The following is a 19,361-nucleotide window of genomic DNA, read 5'->3' as shown; positions in this document are numbered from 1 at the left end:
CTAACGTTAATTCCAATAATCAAATGACTGTATTTAGTCCAATTGCAAATTTTACAAGTTACATTTACCATTCAGTGGCATATTTCAAGTCATGGGACTTGTGAAATCTTGATTCCGGAATGAGATTTTCACCTTGCAGCAGAGTGTGTGCTGATGTGAAACTTCCTGGCAGATTAAAACTGTGTGCCAGACCGAGACTCGGTCTTGCACCTGAGTTCGAGTCTCTGTCCAGCACATAGTTTTAATCTGTCATGAAGTTGATTAGTTGTACAAACAATCAACAAATAAATAAAATTTTATATTAGGAAGGAGATGAATAAATTCACAATGTATATTCATAAAGCATTATTTATTCAGAAATTAATTCTTTTACATTTTATTTTGACCCTAGAAGATGTGAAAAATTAAATATTTGCTAATATCTTACCGAGTTACTTCAACAACAAATGTTCTGATTTGCATAGGTTTGAGAGAGATATTAGGAATATCATTAGGGACCTCCCAGCTGTCCATACTTATGCCTGATGTGTCTGTCCAGTTGAGCCTGTCATATTCCCCAAGCCACTGGTTTGCAGCCAATGTTGTTTCACGTATGGACTTCACAACAAATGGTGTAAACAGCTCCTGGTATTCAAGAAGACTGTATTACATTCATGTTTAGTAAAGCAATGCATTGAAAAATTTTGCTAATTAATCTAATTATTTTAATATTTACAAAATGAAAGTAAAAAATTAATGCTAATAATATTTTTAGGTTGGAAGAGCAAAAGCAGGATCAACTGAAATCAGATTAAGAAGCATAAATTTAAAAATGTAGTTGAATGCTGAATTCTGTAACTTTATGAAATTCCTTCATCTGGATAAGGGAAGGGGTTATGTATACACATGAAAGCTGAAGTAAAGAAAGAGATGAATCCAAATATTAATGAGAGGAGACACAACATACAGGCCTCACTTTGGTCCTCTCTCTTGTTTCCTCCCCAATTTGACATTAGCCTCCTTATGCAACTGTACTTTATTTCACCGTCTCTCTCTTCCCTTACTTATTCTTGTGCCTCTTCTTGCCTCTTTTCTCTTATATTCCTGTCTTCTTTTTTTTGTATTTGTTTTTTTCTTTTCTTTTTCTTCCCATTTCTCAAATATTATTTCCTTTGCATTTCTTTTTCTTATACCTCATATATTTCAGGTCCAGAATCTAGAATGGCTTTCTGTTTCCTCCAACAACTTTTTGAAATAGTCTGCACCTTGATATGGGATTTTATGATACTTAGAAAAATTTATGATTCAACTGCATTTTTTTTAAAATTTACATACTTATCTACATTCATCTGTTAGATTTGCATCCATTAAAACAATTTACAAGTTATTTATGAACACAGCATTTCAAGAACTATGTTAGCACTGGAACTTGAGATGCATAATTAATTTATGTAAAATTTTATCTCCATACAGTCACACTTTACTAGCTACTATTAAGAACACTTACTGCCAATATTATGCAAATCCAGGTGAAATGTCACTTGGCGATGTTAAAATCCTACAGTGTTTGTATGCTAGACATAATTACATTAACCTGTTTTGAACTTGTATGAGCTGTTGATGCTAATCCACCATCATTTAAAAGCAATATGAGATATGTTTCTCAAAATCGTGTGTGTCAAGTAATCTGGCATGAAAATGGTGTCTATGTATAATCACAAAAAGACTGAATGAAGAGAATACACCCTAATGGTGAATGTAATGAAGGAGTCTTGTCCAACACAGTTTGTCACTTGTTAGACTATACTACTTTTTCTGAAGAATTTAATTTTCAGAATAAGTTTATTCCTGAATTTTCCACATTAAAAGAAATACTGTAATGTCATTAGTCTAATGTTATAATTTCTGAATTTCAGATTTTCATGATGATCTATGAATTGTCTCAAGTGTCATAGCACACACTGTGCCTATGGAAATGACAGACAAGGTGAACATTTGTATTATTAGTAAAAAACTTATCAAACATCATTACCACAAAATATGTAGTGTAATAGTTAAAATAAAATGTGTCTGATAACATTTTTCCACTTGTCTATGATCTAGCAGATGTAGAAATAATAGAGCTCTGAATAGCATAAATGGGAGCCAGAACATAATTTATTGCATTTCAAATCAAAAACTAGGTAATAAAATATTTCATTTTTTGCCACTAGTCAGCATAGTGTACATTATGAGACCTAACAATGAAAAAGTATGCTTTAGTCTGATTACAAAATAAAAGGTGACAAAGCCTTAATGGAGTGCTGTGATGTACTCATTTATAGCAAGAGAAATTATTAAGTATGTGGATCCTCTCCATACATAGCCTCATTTTACTAGAAGATAAAATTAGAGATAATGTAGGCTGAAAATTATGCAGGTATGTTGGAAGGGAGGAAAGAAGAGAAATACATACAGAGGCCTTCTCAGATATTGCAAATGTGAAGCTGAATGGAAGATTGGGAGTGTCAGGTACTGTTGATACCTTAAAATCATCTCATAGCAGTAACAAAGGTAACAAACAAATCTGTTTTTACATGTTGTATAAAATGAGATTTACTTGTATAGAGGGAATACTGACTTCATTTTTTGAGTGTACGTACCTCCAAATTCACTACAGCTGCATCTGAAAGAACAAGATCTTCATTCTTTTCAAATATATGTTCCAGCCGCAGTAGCACTGTATTATTCTTCCACGGTTCCAGTGTTAGAATGTGGACATTTTGTGGGATGTTTTGAAGAATTCCTGAGAACTAGAATGGAAAGCTCAAATGAGTGAAATTAAAGCACTTCTGCCATTTTAATTCTGGTGAAACATAGTATACACACACCATTAATTATTTCTATTTTTTGAGAAAGTACAGCATTGTAAATATATAACCAGATATTGAAGAGAATGATTTCAAGGTTAAAGCTGATTTCTGCCATAATAACACAACAATAACAATATTTCACCATAACAATGCTTATCAATTTCACGTGGACCACATGGGACTGCATAATTGTGGTTGCAGTTCTTCTGGAAAGGTAACTGTGCATCTTCCAGAATTTAGCAATGATACTGTTGCAGAAAGTAAATGAATATGTGATCCGCAATTCCTGCTGGAGAAATGATGGACTACATTTTTATGAGTAGATTAACAACCAGCCTTGTTACCCACTGTTGCTAGAACTAACTGATTTGGCAAGTTCTGAATCTGCTTTGTTACCAATATTCCATTTCAAGCTTTTCAGTAAAGTATGTTTCTGTTATGAGGGATGTTTCAAGACCATTCACACCCATTAACAAGTGTCACAATTATGCACACTTAATTTATGATTTTGACTATTGGATTCACAACTACAAGTACTGGTATTTTATGAAACGCAAAAATAAAATCAATTGTCATTGGTTTGTTCCATCTTAAGCTTACTTATTTTTCAGCAGACAAGTCTCACTTTCATTTATAAAGTTGACAGAAGATAAATAAAAGTGAGACATGATAGGCTTCCACTGCTGGTGTCATTTTGGATAACATAACTTTGGTTATTGAGCCATATCACTGTAAACTACTAAAAAAATAAAGTTGCTGAGCTTTGACTGACTTGCTGTGGTCCCCTTCAGGGTGATTCACTGTTGTGTACTGGTGGATGTCTTCCTTTATGTATCATCATTTTCAGTCAGCTGGCGCTTATCGATATCACATATATGAGATGTCACTGGGCAATTTGAAGAGTTCTTATAGAGAGAATAGCTATACCGTACCCTGGTGCCTGATTGGAAGGCAACTCTAATATGTTATTGGTGGAAGACAGCACATCGGCTGGCTGTTGTTTCTGCTACTCTGGTAAGTGATTCATAGGCAATCTTGCATTGGTGATTGGAAGGCAATAGCAAATCGGCAGCTTGTATCTAGGGGACAGTGTTTTAGTGCAGTAAGGCATGAGCCTGCACAACAGTTCTCGTGCAGCTGCTGTTTATACTGTTCAAGCCAGATTAAGTGGTGCTGCTGGCTGGTGAACACATGCAGTCTGCCAGGCTGGAATAACTGGCAGCCAGGCTGTAGGTAATTTGTAGCCATCTTCTCTGCTCAAGTTGCTAGCACATGTAATTATTTCAGTAACCTCTCTTATATCCACAGTTGCAAGGGAGCATGCATAGTTCTTTAAAACTTATAGCATGATCATGTTCCTGGTGGTGTTCTGCTACAACTGGTTTGTTGTTCTGTCCCAGGCAAATGTAACGTTCAGACTCCAAAATGTGAATGCTGATGGGTCTTCCGGTTTCACCAACACAGACTTCGCCACAATCACACCAAAGTTTGTAGACACCTGCAGTCATGGGACCCTTAGTGGGCCTCAATAAATCTTAGATCTTATGGCCACTCTGAAACATACGCAAGAGGCATCGGTGTCTGTGTAGACAAGTTTCTCCATTGTGCAGGAGTCAGATCTGTATTTCACAATGGCTGCAAGATCCAAGACTTGATGAGGCTCACTAAGGATCCTGTGAATACTCTCAACACTGCAGCTGTCTATGAACTTTGGTGTGAATATGGCGAAGTCTATGTTGGTGAAACTGAGAGACTCATTAATACTATTGTTTCGGAGCATGAATGTTACGTGTAATGAACAGAACAACAAGTCAGTTGTAGCAGAATACCACCAGGAATATAGACATCCTATCAGTTTTCAAGAACCTCATGTACTTGCAGTGGATGCAGCAACAGAGAATAAGAGAGGCAACTGAAATAGTTAAACACCCTAACAACATGAACAGGGATGATGGCTAGAAGTCACCTACACCCTGCCTGCCAGCACTTCAGCCCAGCAGACTGCATGTGTTTGCCAGCCAACAGCAACAATCAATCCAGCAACAATCAGCAGACATATCAGCTTGTGTCTGTATATGTGCGGATGGATATGCATGTGTGTGCAAGTGTATACCTGTCCGTTTTTCCCCCAAAGTAAATCTTTCCACTCCCAGGATTGGAATGCCTCCTTACCCTCTCCCTTAAAACCCACATCCTTTCGTCTTTCCCTCTCCTTCCCTCTTTCCTGATGAAGCAACCATGGGTTGCAAAAGCTTGAAATTTGTGTGTGTGTTTGTGTTTGTTATTGTCTCTATCAATGTACCAATGCTTTCATTTGGTAAGTTACAGAATCTTTGCTTTTAGATATATTTTGTAAGAGATATGTAGACAAACTGTGATTCCTCCTGTACTGCATATGCAAATGGAATAGGAAAAAACCTTAGTAGTCAGTACAATCAGAAATACCCTAGTCTATGCACTTCACTGTGGATTGCAGGATAATTGGTACAGATCTTTGCATCTTTGATTACATGAGCGATCAAAATGTTTTCTTATGAGTAATTCATGTTTTATGTAGCTTTTCTGTGAACTAATATTCATATTTTTTCTGACCACCAGGCTGCACAGATACTGACAGAAGCTAAAAATCATGTCAGCAAGCAAAAAGAAATAATATGATGGCAATGTTAAAGATCTCAAGAGCATGCTAAGAAGATCACAATTTTGTGACAGGAACTGCACTACTTTCAGTGAATCTACATTAGATTTTTATTATTGCTTCAATGACACATGCCCAGAAATTACCTTTGCAGTAAATAACTGCAAAAAGATATAAAAAATGTAACTGGATAAATCATGAAGTGGAAACAGCAAGAAGAAAACTTAGACTTTGTGGTGAAATGCAATTGGCCAAGTGACCTATCTTTGGACTGCCATCTTTAAGGTTCACGACAGATAGTGCACGGACCTTTAGTTCATTGCAAACTTTTGAATTGGAGTGATTGTGTGTTTATGTGTAGCGAAATAAAGCTGATCATTAAAGTGCTTATCTCTACACATGGAATCTTAGTGTATTCATTTCAGCCATCGTACTTACTCCCCCCCCCCCTTCCCCCTGCATAATGCTGCCACAAGGGCAAGGCTCTGTGGTGGCATGCAATTGGCTGAGTGATCTATCTTTGGACAGCCACCTTTGAGGTTTGCGACGGGCAGCACGAGGACCTTCAGTTCGTTGCGAACTTTTGAATTGGAGTGACTGTGTGTTTACGTGTAATGATATCAAGCTGATCATTAAAGTGCTTATCTTTAGATGTAGAATCTTAGCATATTCATTTAAACCATTGTACCTACTTCCAAAACTTTTCCAATGTGCAATGCTAAAGAATAGCAATAATAACAGAATAAAGGTATACTTTAAGAACTATCATGATTATTACAAAGATCTGGTGTTGGAAACTAAAAGTAAATACATAGACATGTGGCATCCTCTGACACGAAGTGACACTTCTCTGATTATTCTCTTTGGCTGTTTGCTTGCTGTCTTTGTTATCTCACGCCATGTTTGACATCCACTTCTGTATTCGCCCTGTTCAGTGCCGAAATAAATGTTCATTTTGACTCTAAAACTGTGTTATTATGGGTCTACACCACATAATACCCACAGTGGTGACCCCGTCTTCAACATTGTACGCTCGGTAATTATTTTGTGCTTACTTTCACTAGTAATGGTCTCCGTGTGTCGGCCCACATTGTCTTGAAAAATATGGATTTACTTGTGTCGTTTCATGCAAGAGCGTCGCACCCTAGCAATTGTGCTTGTGCTTTCAATAGTGTTACTAACGTACAGTTGGTTAAAAGTGAACAATTTTCTGGCCCCAGCCATGACAGCGGCCACTTAACTGTTTCTGGCCCAACATGTCCACCGTCAAATGCTACTACGCAGCAGGGTCTGCCGCCCGGACAGTGCACGCTGCTCATCGACATTGTGAACGATAATCATGTGAAGGAAGTTGTGCTTCACCCTCCGGGTAAGCAGTCGTCTTCTGGCTGGTTCGATGTGCAGATGCAGTTCAAGAATTGTACTCCGAAAGCTCATATGCGTGGGGTAGCACATTTTTACTTGCTTGACATAATTGTACCCATCCCCATCCCCTCCCGCAAGCCATCTCTGTGACAACGGTCGCCTCAGCTGTGACCATCGCTCCGTGGTTACATCAAGATCGCTTTCCGCCCACTCCTGTAATGGCACCGGCCATTTCTTCCTCACCAGTTTTAGGATCAGGGCCCCCCCGGCTGTTTCGCGACCGCCTTCCGCCCGTCGTTCACCCTGCACCGTCTGTTATGACCGCACCGTGTCTGCCTCCGGGCCTGCAGTTGGAACACATTGTGCCATCGGTTGTGCCAGTCCACACCTCTACACGTGCTGCTCGTGGCCGCCCCACACACACAGACCTCGGGCGACGCATCACCCACTGCTACTCCACTCCCGGCGTCCGGGGCTCCCTCGACTGCCGACACGGACCTGTGCCTGCCTGTGCTCCATCGACAGGTGTTACCCAGCAGATTTCCTAACCTGCCTGCATTGCAAAAGGACAACCTCAAGACTCGGTTCCCCCTGGTGGACCATCTACTGTGATATCCACAGGATCTCGGACAATGACGCACATTTCATCTGCCTCGTGAGCCACCTCCACAACCACCCTGACCTAATCAGTGATCTGTTCCTCTCGCCACCCGCCTCGTCGAAGTATGCGACGGTGAAAACTTTTCTTATCGAATGCCTTTCTCGCCCTCCGGCCGAGGCCATCCACCACAACATCCGTGACGAGCATCTCGACGACTGCACGCCTTCACAGCTCTGGCGGCGCCTTCGTACATCGATTGGCGACCGAGCACTACCCGATGCCACACTGTGGGCTCTGTGAATGATCAAACTACCGTCAGGCCTACAGCTGCACCTGGTATCACACGCCGGGCCACTCGAGGTCCACCTACGCACGGCTGATCGGGCCTATGCAATCGTTCGTCACCCGACACTGCCTGTCGAGGACAATTTTGCCTTCTGTCGGCACCCCCGCTCTGCCGGTTCCAGGCGCTGTCGGTAGGTCAGCGTCTCGGCGACCTGCCAGGAGCTGCCTCCTGGCGGCCTACAGCAGCTACTACCTGCGTCCTCCTGACAGCAGCCGACCTCACCTGAGCAGCAGCCCGAGCATCACTGCAGCCAGCTGTGTCCCCCGCACTCCCCACAATGCCTCGCCTCCACGTTTAGCCACTTGCCGGTACCGTGCAACCTACGGGGATGCCGCTCACAACTGCTGCGAGCCTCGTGCGTACCCAAATGACTTAGCACGCGCATCAGGTGCCACGTCCTGCCGTGATCAGCAACGGCACCTACTTTCAGACGTTGCACTGCTCGCACCAATGGCACGGCATTTTTATGTCACGGACTTGTCGTCAGCAGGCACTTTCTCGTCAACACCGGCGCAAAAGTCAGCAATATCCCGGCTTAGCATGTGAGCAACACCCTTTCTCCTGCTAATCTTGCACTGATCACCGTGAATCGCTCTCATATCGCGGTTCTCAGCTCCGTCAGGATGTCGCTCCGTCTGTCCCCGGGTGTGACATTTCCTCGGACCTTCCGCGTCGCCGACGTGGACGAACCTGCGATCCTGTTGGACTTTCTACACCATTAAGAGCTTTATACGGACCTACAAGCTGCTACGCTCCGCTGGAAATCTGGTTGTACTGTTCTGTGCTCTAACGGGTACAGCACGTCCTCGCTCTCCGCATCGACGGCCACGCTTTCCACACGTGCTTCTCTGCTTGAAGATATTACGGTTCGTCTCTCTCATTTATCGGACATCTGCAAGCAGATCGATGGCCTACCCACTCGTAAAACGGAGTTTTGCTCACGCATTGCTATTGCCTCTGCTGAACTGGCTCGTGCACAGGTTACCTTATGCTGCCTATCTGCAGAGCCGTTCTTGTCTACGTAGCCTCCCTCTCCTACAGTGTCTTCGCTCTGCCCCGCTCCTGTGTCGAGCTGCACCTTTCCTGCTGTCAGTTCCGTGCGGATGCAGTTGGAGTTGGACCTACAGGACGCACCTGCCCCAGCTTCGCGGGATTCTTCGCATTGTGTGGCCATCGCACCACACCCGTCCTCATCGTCTCCCACCTAGGCTGCACCCACATTACTGCGGCCTGGCTCGGACGTCCGTGTCCCCACTTTGCGGGATCACTCACTTTCCGTGGCTATTGCGTCGCACGCTCAGCCGTCGCCTACTGCTGAAGCTCGGTATACACCGTCCCGGCACTCCGAGGTCAGTCGACCGCCGCCTCTCGTGCCCCCCCTCCCCTCTCCCCACCACGCGTGCCTCCCTTCGTGGGTTTCATCAATCACCAATGGCACCTGCCACCGAATCCTCACCACGGATGGCCTGCCCGTAAGTCACAAAGCTTGATATCGTAACGCTACAAAACTGTTGTGAGCGAAAGAGATAGTTCAGGATTTTCTGGCTTCGGGTGTGCTCCGACCTTCTGACAGCAACTGCTCCTCCCCCATTCACCTGGTGTCTAAGAAAGATGGTTCGCTCTGCATGTGCAGCGAATACATCTCCCTTAATGATAAAACTATTATAGATGACTGTCCGATTCCTCATATGCAGGATTTCATGCAGTTACTGCATGGCTCGAAGTTCTTTTCTGTATTGGACTATGTGAAGGCATATCACCAAATTCCGATGCACGAAAATGGCAATCATTACACCTTTTGGCCTTTTCAAAAACTGCTTCATGCCATATGGCTTAAAAAACGTTGCACAGACGTGGCAATGTCTCATTGATTCAATTTTGCTACCACTTACTTTCGCTTTTGCCTATTAGGATGACATCTTTTCCTCGTCTGTGGAGGAACGCAAATTTCATCTTGATGCATTTGGTGCAGCTCTTGTGGCCAACGGTGTGGTTATTAATGACGACAAATCGCAGCTCTGTTCCACAACTGTTACTTTCCTTGGCCATACGATCTCGGGCGATGGCGTCTGCCCTACTGACTCACGAATCGTGAACATCCTCGCTCTGCCTCTCCCCGAGGATTACGCACAACTGTGCCCTTTCCTAGGGGTGGTGAACTTTTGTTGGCAACATGTACTTTGGGCTGTCTCCATCCAGTGGGCACTAACTGACGCCTTTTGCGGTAAAGATACAAATGGAAATCGTAAACTGGACTGGACTAGGCCCATGCTGGATGCTTTGGACAATCTGAAATCGGCCATTGCGCAGGCTATCACTCCCCCGCACCCAGACCTCCAGACATGGATTTCTATCACTACCGACGCTAGTGAGTTGGCAGTAGGTGCTGTCCTCCAACAGCACACTGCAGACTTAACACAGCCACTGCGTTTCTTCTCAAAAAAGCTTATGAGGAGTCAATGTAAATGGTCGGCCTTTGACCGCAAGCTCCTCACGGTTTATGAGGCAGTCAAACCTTTCAGGAGCGACGTCAAAGGACGCACTTTCACCATCTGTTCCGATCATAAAAATCTTGTTGACGTGATCCGCAACCCGGCAAAAGATCTCCCATCATGCCGCATCTAGGACATGGACTTTATTTGCCAACATTCTTTGGATGCTTGTTACATCTGCGGTGCGGAAAACGTAGTTTGAAATTTGCCATGAACTCCTCTCATATTACGAGAATGAAGGTGACGCCTTTCTCCATTCAATTGTGACATTAGACAAAACCTGGGTACACCATTTTGACCTGGAGAACTGTGAGACTGTGGTTGCCGAAACAGTGTGTCGACTTCTTCCGTGAGGGCTTTGGAAAACTTGTTCATCATTGGCAGAAATGTATCCAATTATGTGGAAAAGTGAATATTGATAATTAAAGGTCACATTCTAAAGATTATTTCTGTATTTCATTTATTAAAATATTCCCATCCAAACCCAATTAATGAAGGCAGAGGCATTACTTTTCATTCAACCCTCGTATATTCTTTCACGGAATGACATTTTGTGTAAGTGGCTACATCTCACTACCACTGCAGAGAAAGATTTACATTCACTGGAATATTTTGTTTTGGTTCTAGGTATCAATGCCAAACATTAGTTACAATTATTAGAATAAACACTATGTACAATCAGGATTAGTTACCATATTTATCTTAATCTTCATGAGTGCATATTTGTCACATCACTCTTGCAAAACTGTGTGGATAATAGACCTTTAAAAGATATGAAAGTCAACCTGCAGCTACTATGTGTATTGTTGTTACCTCTGTAGTGTAAGATGTCCATTCATCAAATGACATGCTTAGTGGAGTAACAAAAATCCATGGGCTCAGCAACTTCTCTTGCGCCAGCAGTCTCTCTTGGGCTGCAAGGCTCATGTTTCCAGATCCTTCAGTTGGGCCTACAACCAAATAATGCTTTCCTCTTGCAATTCGGCCCTTACCAAATGCTTCATCTTCAAGTGCTTCACCAACACCTTTCCCATCATCATACAACAGACGTCGATGTACCTGTGTTACAAATGAGAGATGCTTTAATGACATTGCTTTTTGGTCCATTATAATTTTCATTTTCAGATAATTTTATAAGATGAAAGTAAAAGCCATAGCTTTTGTGCACATGCCTCAGTTTTCATTACACTCACTTTGATATCTAACATACAGGGTGTTAAAAATACGTTGAGTCCTTTCAGAGGTGGTAGTACTCACAGAAATAACAAAAACAAGTTAAATAAATGTAGATATAGAAACACATACTACTCTTTGAAGTTGACATAGTTTCTGCTGTACATACTGACATGCATTGAAGATATGATCTGGTAGTGTCTGTGCATTGTTGATATAAGTTAGATTTGATTATATATTGTTTTTGGTTCACAGAGCCATGGTGAAGATATCCAAGGATACAGAACAGGCCATAGAACAAGAGTACACATGTACTGTCACAATGAGATAGATATACTATGTTCCTTCTACAGATACTATATTACACTATCTGATAAAAAGTATCTGGACAACATTATGTAATGCAGAACTGACCACTAGCTGTCCCTAGAAATTCACTTGCCAAGATAAAAGAAGATTAGATTAGTTTTTTGTTCCAAAGATCCATGCTGAGGAGATCCTCGTGGATGGGGAAGGGAGGGAGTATTGTGTTGTCAGCAGAGAAACAGTAACAGCAGAATGTGTTGGTAATGAGGGCTGTGTGATTTTGAATGTGGACTGGCCACCGAGTGCCACCTGAGCAACAAAAGTCCTTGAGGTACAGTTTAACCCTTCCAAAGCTACCAGTGTCAGCTGTGACCACAAAGTGGAAATGTGAAGGAACAAGCACAGCCAAATCAAAACCAAGTGGACCTCTGGTACTCGTGGACAGGGATCGTCCAGCATTTAGAAAGAATGGGATGCATTGCCTCTACAGGCATTCAGTCACTTCACTGAAAATGTCCCCAGCAGATCTTTGATCTGCAGCAATGTGTATGCTGCATATTTTCGCATAATAAAAGTATAAATTCAAATTCCACCAAACACAACACGTTAGTTTCTGAAGCATTAAAATCGAAATTGTGACGACCTTTTTTTAAGCCAAATCATAGCTTGAATCATGTGATATCACAACCCGATGACAGCAGATATTCAGAGCATAGGACACGTGATTTAGTCAGCAAGCAGCAACTCCACTTAACTAGTGCGAACACACAAACACGAACAACTAATGGTTTAAATTAATGTACGTAGTGTAGCTACAATAAAAGCTAAGCTTTCACATTTAATATTGGTCTTCTGTTTTCTTCAACAAGTAAGAATCATCTGAGAAAGTTGCAAATAATGTCTTTCAGAAAATTATTAGGTGGTTCTCTGCAAATGGACTCTCACTACATTTTGAGAAAACACAATTTATACAATTCTGTACAGTAAATGGCATAACACCATTGATAAACACAGACTATGAACAGAAGGGTGTTGCTAAGGCAGAATACTCAAAATTTCTGAGTGTGTGCACTTTTGAGAAATTGAATTGGAAGAAACACATCGATGATCTGCTGAAATGGTTAGGTTCAATTACTTATGCTATTAAGGTTATTGCAAATTTTGGTGATAAACATATCAGTAAATTAGGTTACTCTGCCTATTTTCATTCACTGCTTTCATATCGCTTCATATTTTGGGGCAATTTGTCATTAAGAGAGAAAGTATTCATTGCACAAAAGCGTGTAATCAGAATAATAGCTGGAGCCCACCCAAGATCATCTGGCAGACATTTATTTAAGCAACTCAGGATATTCACAGTAACTTCATAAGACATATATTCACTTATGAAATTTTCCATTGCACAGCTACAACACTAGAAGCAAGGATGATCTTCAATATTCTGGATTACATCTCACTTTGGCGCAGAAAGGAGTGAATTATGCTGCCAAAAAGATCTTTGGTCATTTGCCAAACATTTGCATATTCTCATACCCAGCGTAATTCATCTTGTGTGAAAGGAAATTTACTTTGAGAGTAACGCTTTTCAAACCACCATTCGCAATATTTTCACGAGAGCTGTTACAAATATGTTTGTTTTAGGAGTTTCCAGGCTGCGCCAGAAAATGGGTGTCACTGTACCACACAGATACACTGATGTAGAAAGCCTGTTTGTACGTATAAAGCTTAAGAGGACTTACACCATGTCATAAAAGAAAGAGGAAATCAGAGGATACTCTAAGAGTACTGGAATTTCATAAACCATACTAAAATGAACAATTCAGCTTGAAGTGCACACTCATATGTCCAGATGCACAATGATGTAGGCCCCAACCTGACATTAAGCTTTTCAGTGCGGTTTTCTGGACATGAACTTTCTTGGAGTACCTGTGCTGTACTATCACATGTTTGGTTCTTATTATGGCATAATACGTGCCAGAAGGTTAAAAGGTGTACTTCTAATTCAGCAACACTGTGGAATGCCTCAACGGAAATGATTATTGTTGTTGTTGTTGTGGTCTTCAGTCCTGAGACTGGTTTGATGCAGCTCTCCATGCTAATCTATCCTGTGCAAGCTCCTTCATCTCCCAGTACCTACTGCAACCTACATCCTTCTGAATCTGCTTAGTGTATTCATCTCTTGGTCTCCCTCTATGATTTTTACCCTCCACGCTGCCCTACAATGCTAAATTTGTGATCCCTTGATGCCTCAGTACATGTCCTACCAGCCGATCCCTTCTTCTAGTCAAGTTGCGCCACAAACTTCTCTTCTCCCCAATCCTATTCAGTACCTCCTCATTAGTTACGTGATCTACCCACCTAATCTTCAACATTTTTCTGTAGCACCACATTTCGAAAGCTTCTATTCTCTTCTTGTCCAAACTATTTGTTGTCCATGTTTCACTTCCATACATGGCTACACTCCATACAAATACTTTCAGAAACGACTTCCTGACACTTAAATCTATACTCGATGTTAACAAATTTCTCTTCTTCAGAAACACTTTCCTTGCCATTGCCAGTCTACATTTTATATCCTCTCTACTTCGACCATCATCAGTTATTTTGCTCCCCAAATAGCAAAACTCCTTTACTACATTAAGTGTCTCATTTCCCAATATAATTCCCTCAGCCTCAGCCGACTTAATTCGACTACATTCCATTATCCTTGTTTTGCTTTTGTTGATGTTCATCTTATATCCTCCTTTCAAGACACTGTCCATTCCATTCAACTGTTCTTCCCAAGTCCTTTGCTGACTCTGACAGAATTACAAAGTCATCGGCGAACCTCAAATTTTTTATTTCTTCTCCATGGATTTTAATACCTACTCCAAATTTTTCTTTTGTTTCCTTTACTGCTTGCTCAGTATACATATTGAATAACATCGGGGAGAGGCTACAACCCTGTCTCACTCCCTTCCCAAGCACTGCTTCCCTTTCATGCCCCTCGACTCTTATAACTGCCATCTGGTTTATGTACATATTGTAAATAGCCTTTCGCTCCCTGTATTTTACCCCTGCCACCTTTAGAATTTGAAAGAGAGTATTCCAGTCAACATTGTCAAAAGCTTTCTCTAAGTCTACAAATGCTAGAAACGTAGGTTTGCCATTCCTTAATCTTTCTTCTAAGATAAGTCTTAAGGTCAGCATTGCCTCACAAGTTCCAACATTTCTACGGAATCCAAACTGATCTTCCCCGAGGTACTCTTCTACCAGTTTTTCCATTCACCTGTAAATAATTTGTGTTAGTATGTAAAGCTGTGACTTACTAAACCGATAGTTCCGTAATTTTCACATCTGTCAACACCTGCTTTCTTTGGGATTGGAATTATTATATTCTTCTTGAAGTCTGAGGGTATTTCACCTGTCTCATACATCTTGCTCATCAGATGGAAGAGTTTTGTCAGAACTGGCTCTCCCAAGGCCGTCAGTAGTTCTAATGGAATGTTGTCTACTCCCGGGGCCTTGTTTTGACTCAGGTCTTTCAGTGCTCTGTCAAACACTTCATGCAGTATCGTATCTCCCATTTCATCTTCATCTAGATCCTTTTCCATTTCCATAATATTGTCCGCAAGTACATCATCCTTGTATAGACCCTCTATATACTCCTTCCACCTTTCTGCTTTCCCCTCTTTGCTTAGAACTGGGTTTCCATCCGAGCTCTTGATATTCATACAAGTGGCTCTCTTTTCTCCAAAGGTCTCTTTAATTTTTCTGTAGGCTGTATCTATCTTACCCCTAATGAGATAAGCCTCCACATCCTTACATTTGTCCTCTAGCCATGCCTGCTTAGCCATTTTGCACTTCCTGTTGATCTCATTTTTGAGACGTTTGTATTCCTTTTTGCCTGCTTCATTTACTGCATTTTTATATTTTCTCCTTTCATCAATTAAATTCAATATTTTGTCTGTCACCCAAGGATTTCTACAAGCCCTCGTCTTTTTACCTACTTGATCCTCTGCTGCTTTCACTACTACATCCCTCAGAGCTACCCATTCTTCTTCTACTGTATTTCTTTCCCCCATTCCTGCAAATTGTTCCTTTATGCTCTCCCTGAAACTCTGTACAACCTCTGGTTTAGACAGTTTATCCAGGTCTCATCCCCCTAAATTCCCACCTTTTTCAATTTCTTCAGTTTTAATCTACAGTTCATAACCAACAGATTGTGGTCAGTGTCCACATCTGCCCCTGGAAATGTCCTACAATTTAAAACCTGGTTCCTAAATCTCTGTCTTACCATAAAATAATCTATCTGATACCTTTTAGTATCTCCAGGATTCTTCCAGGTATACAACCTTCTTTTATGTTCCTTGAACCAAGTTTTAACTATGATTAAGTTATGCTCTGTGCAAAATTCTAACAGACGGCTCCCTCTTTCATTTCTTAGCCCCAATCCATTTTCACCTACTATGTTTCCTTCTCTCCCTTTTCCTACTGTCGAATTCCAGTCACCCATGACTATTAAATTTTCATCTCCCTTCACTATATGAATAATTTCTTTTACCTCATCATAAATTTTTTCAATTTCTTCGTCATCTGCAGAGCTAGTTGGCATATAAACTTGTACTACTATAGTAGGCATGGGCTTCATGTCTATCTTGGCCACTATAATACGTTCACTATGCTGTTTGTAGTAGCTTACCTGCACTTCTATTTTTTTATTCATTATTAAACCTACTCCTATATTACCCCTATTTGATTTTGTATTTATAACCCTGTATTCACCTGACCAGAAGTCTTGTTCCTCCTGCCACCGAACTTCACTTATTCCCACTATATCTAACTTTAACCTATCCATTTCCCTTTTTAAATTTTCTAACCTACCTGCCCAATTAAGGGATCTGACATTCCACGCTCCGATCCGTAGAATGCCAGTTTTCTTTCTCCTGATAACGATGTCCTCTTGAGTATTCCCCACCCGGAAATCCGAATGGGGGACTATTTTACCTCTGGAATATTTTACCCAAGAGGATGCCATCATCATTTAACCATACAGTAAAGCTGCATGCCCTCGGGAAAAATTACGGCTGCAGTTTCCCCTTGCTTTCAGCCATTCGCAGTACCACAACAGCAAGGCCGTTTTGGTTAATGTTACAAGGCCAGATCAGTCAATCATCCAGACTGTTGCCCCTGCAACTACTGAAAAGGCTGCTGCCCCTCTTCAGGAACCACACGTTTTTCTGGCCTCTCAACAGATACCCCTCCGTGTTGGTTGCACCTACGGTACGGCTATTATTTTGTCACATAAGATAATGAAATACAAGCTATATATAATATACAAGCTCTATATTACACACACAATTTATCACTGAATTACATAATGCAGAAGAACCTGCTTCAATCAAAAGAAATAGATCACAAGACTTCTCTAATACTTGTACAGGTAAATTACAATCTGGAATGTCCACTTTATAATTGATTAACCTGATTATTTATTTCAATTTTATGCTGCACGAATTCTGTAATTGAGTAAAAACTATTTTTTAATAAATATTCTTTAAGGAATGCTTTAAATTTACAGAGTTCCTTAATGTTTTTGATTTATGTTGGCAATTTATTGTATATTTGGCACCTTGGTAAAACACAGAGGTTTACTGTTTCTTGTTTAGTGATCATGTATGCAGCTGTTTGCTAAATATTGCTAAATATTTTTGTGAATAAAAACTGCAAGATATATTCACTTGGGATTGTCAGAATACCCCATTTTTTAAATAGCTCACTGCACTGTGCTCTTTTGTGACTCTTGCTCACTATTCTGATAGCTCGTTTTTGCAATCTGAACACATATTTCACATTTTGGGCATTTGCACACCAGAAAGTTATGCCGTAACTTATTATAGAATGTATGTGTACAAAGTATGTCATTCTCTGGCAAGAACTATTGGACACAGTGACTAAAATTTGTAAGGCATAGCATGCTGTGCTAATTTTTTTCCCAAGCATCCTAATATGTTCATCCCATTTTAATTGTTGATCAACATAAATACCGAAAAATTTTGTGCTGGCTACACACTCTATGGTTTCACTTTGAACTTCAAGTTTTGTCATATTCGGTTTTTTCTTTATATAGAAGTTTATGTTATTACTCTTTTTCACATTAAGGGTTACTTTGTTGTTATTTAAACAGTTGTGAACTGCCATAAGTGCCTTTTAAGCTTTTACATTTAACATTTCTGGTGTCCTGTCTGTAATTATTATATTGCTGTCATCATCAACAAATAACACTTGTGGCGACAGTCGACTGCCAGTAACTTCACTGGCGAAGCGCAGAGTAAAAGGTCTTTGGGGACTTGAGCTTCTTTGGCAGTCCCGACTGTGTCTGGAGAGTGATACACGTGTCGTGAAATTGTGCATTGTTTTTCTGGTGCTCACGTAAATATACAAACCGTAATAAAGGTGCCTTATCGTAATAAGTCGGAATTTTTGGTGCGTGGACCATCACTATAGCCATAAAACCCACATTGGTGACCCCGAGTCGCGAAAATACGTTGCAGTCGCTCGCTGTGTATCACCGGTTTCGCGCCAATAGACAATGTCGCAGCCTCCAGTTTTTACGGCAGTGCACGACGCTGCGACCGCAGAATGGACATTCGACTGTGAAGCGCAACGCTTCACCCCGTGTGCCACTAATACACCGGGAATGTTCGTATCTCCCGTGTTTGCCTCGTCTGGCCGGACGACTCTAACCTCTGCCGGCATACCACACCGGGCACTGTACACATCGTCGCAGACACCTTCTACGGCATTCTACGCTCAACAGAATGCCCCTTCAGCACAGGACCCCGGAAACCCCGAGTTTCTACCGCACAGCACGGACCACGCGGCTGGCCAGTTTCTGGGTCCACATGCACGGCTGCCGTTTAACGTGCCCCCCTTCGCGCCGGTCGAAGGGACACTCGCGCCAACCGCGCCGGACCATTTATACGCCTACCCGTTCTGCCGCCCCGCGCACATCTCGGGCGACGCACCTGCCGTGGTTCCGCCCCGTCAATCGCGATCTCGCGCCTGCCGCGCCGTGCTTGTCGTGTGGCCGCACAGATTCCGTGCCTACATGGACAGGATACCACGTCTCGCCTACACAGCTAACGGACGTTCAACGCAACACATCGCCTGCCACTGAGGCACATTTCGCACCAGTGAACACCGTGCAGAATCCCCGTGCATTTCGTGCCCCTCCTGCAGCCCCGCAAACACTGGCCCCCGGCCGTTTTCCGAAGCTGCCGGCGTTACAACCGGACAACCCAGTGACGTGGTTTACCTTGGTGGACAACATGTTGGACATACACGGTATTGTGGACGACAGCACCCGTTTCGTGTGTTTAGTGAACCACCTGCACGACCACCCTGATCTCATCAGTGACTTATTGCTGAACCCTCCTAAGAGCAACAAATATGCCTCTGCTCGCGCATTACTTATCGAACGCCTCTCTCGTCCGCTGGCCGATACTATTCACAACATAATTTACGACGAGACTTTAGGCGACAGAACACCCTCACAGCTGTGGCGACGCTTGCGTGCACAGGTCGGTACCGAGATCCTGCCGAACTTAGCGCTCTGGGCATTGTGGTT

General features: G+C 42.0%; 1 protein-coding gene across 1 annotated transcript in view; it reads right to left on the bottom strand.

Moving 5' to 3' along the window:
* Window positions 1-332: 332 nt before the first annotated feature.
* LOC126240382 (lysosomal alpha-mannosidase-like) overlaps window positions 333-19,361 on the bottom strand; it is a 293,209-nt gene continuing 274,180 nt past the window's right edge. Inside the window, exons 15-17 of the mRNA XM_049947921.1 lie at window positions 11,087-11,332; window positions 2,622-2,771; window positions 333-624 (exon numbers count right to left, since the gene is read on the bottom strand). Coding sequence (XP_049803878.1) covers window positions 424-624; window positions 2,622-2,771; window positions 11,087-11,332 — 597 coding nt within the window. The 3' untranslated portion in view covers window positions 333-423. The remainder of the gene's footprint in view (window positions 625-2,621; window positions 2,772-11,086; window positions 11,333-19,361) is intronic.

Source organism: Schistocerca nitens, chromosome 1 (assembly GCF_023898315.1).
Source record: "Schistocerca nitens isolate TAMUIC-IGC-003100 chromosome 1, iqSchNite1.1, whole genome shotgun sequence".
Lineage (NCBI taxonomy): Eukaryota > Metazoa > Arthropoda > Insecta > Orthoptera > Acrididae > Schistocerca > Schistocerca nitens.
Note: the sequence above shows the minus strand (reverse complement) of the source record. Positions and strands in the feature narration are given on the sequence as shown.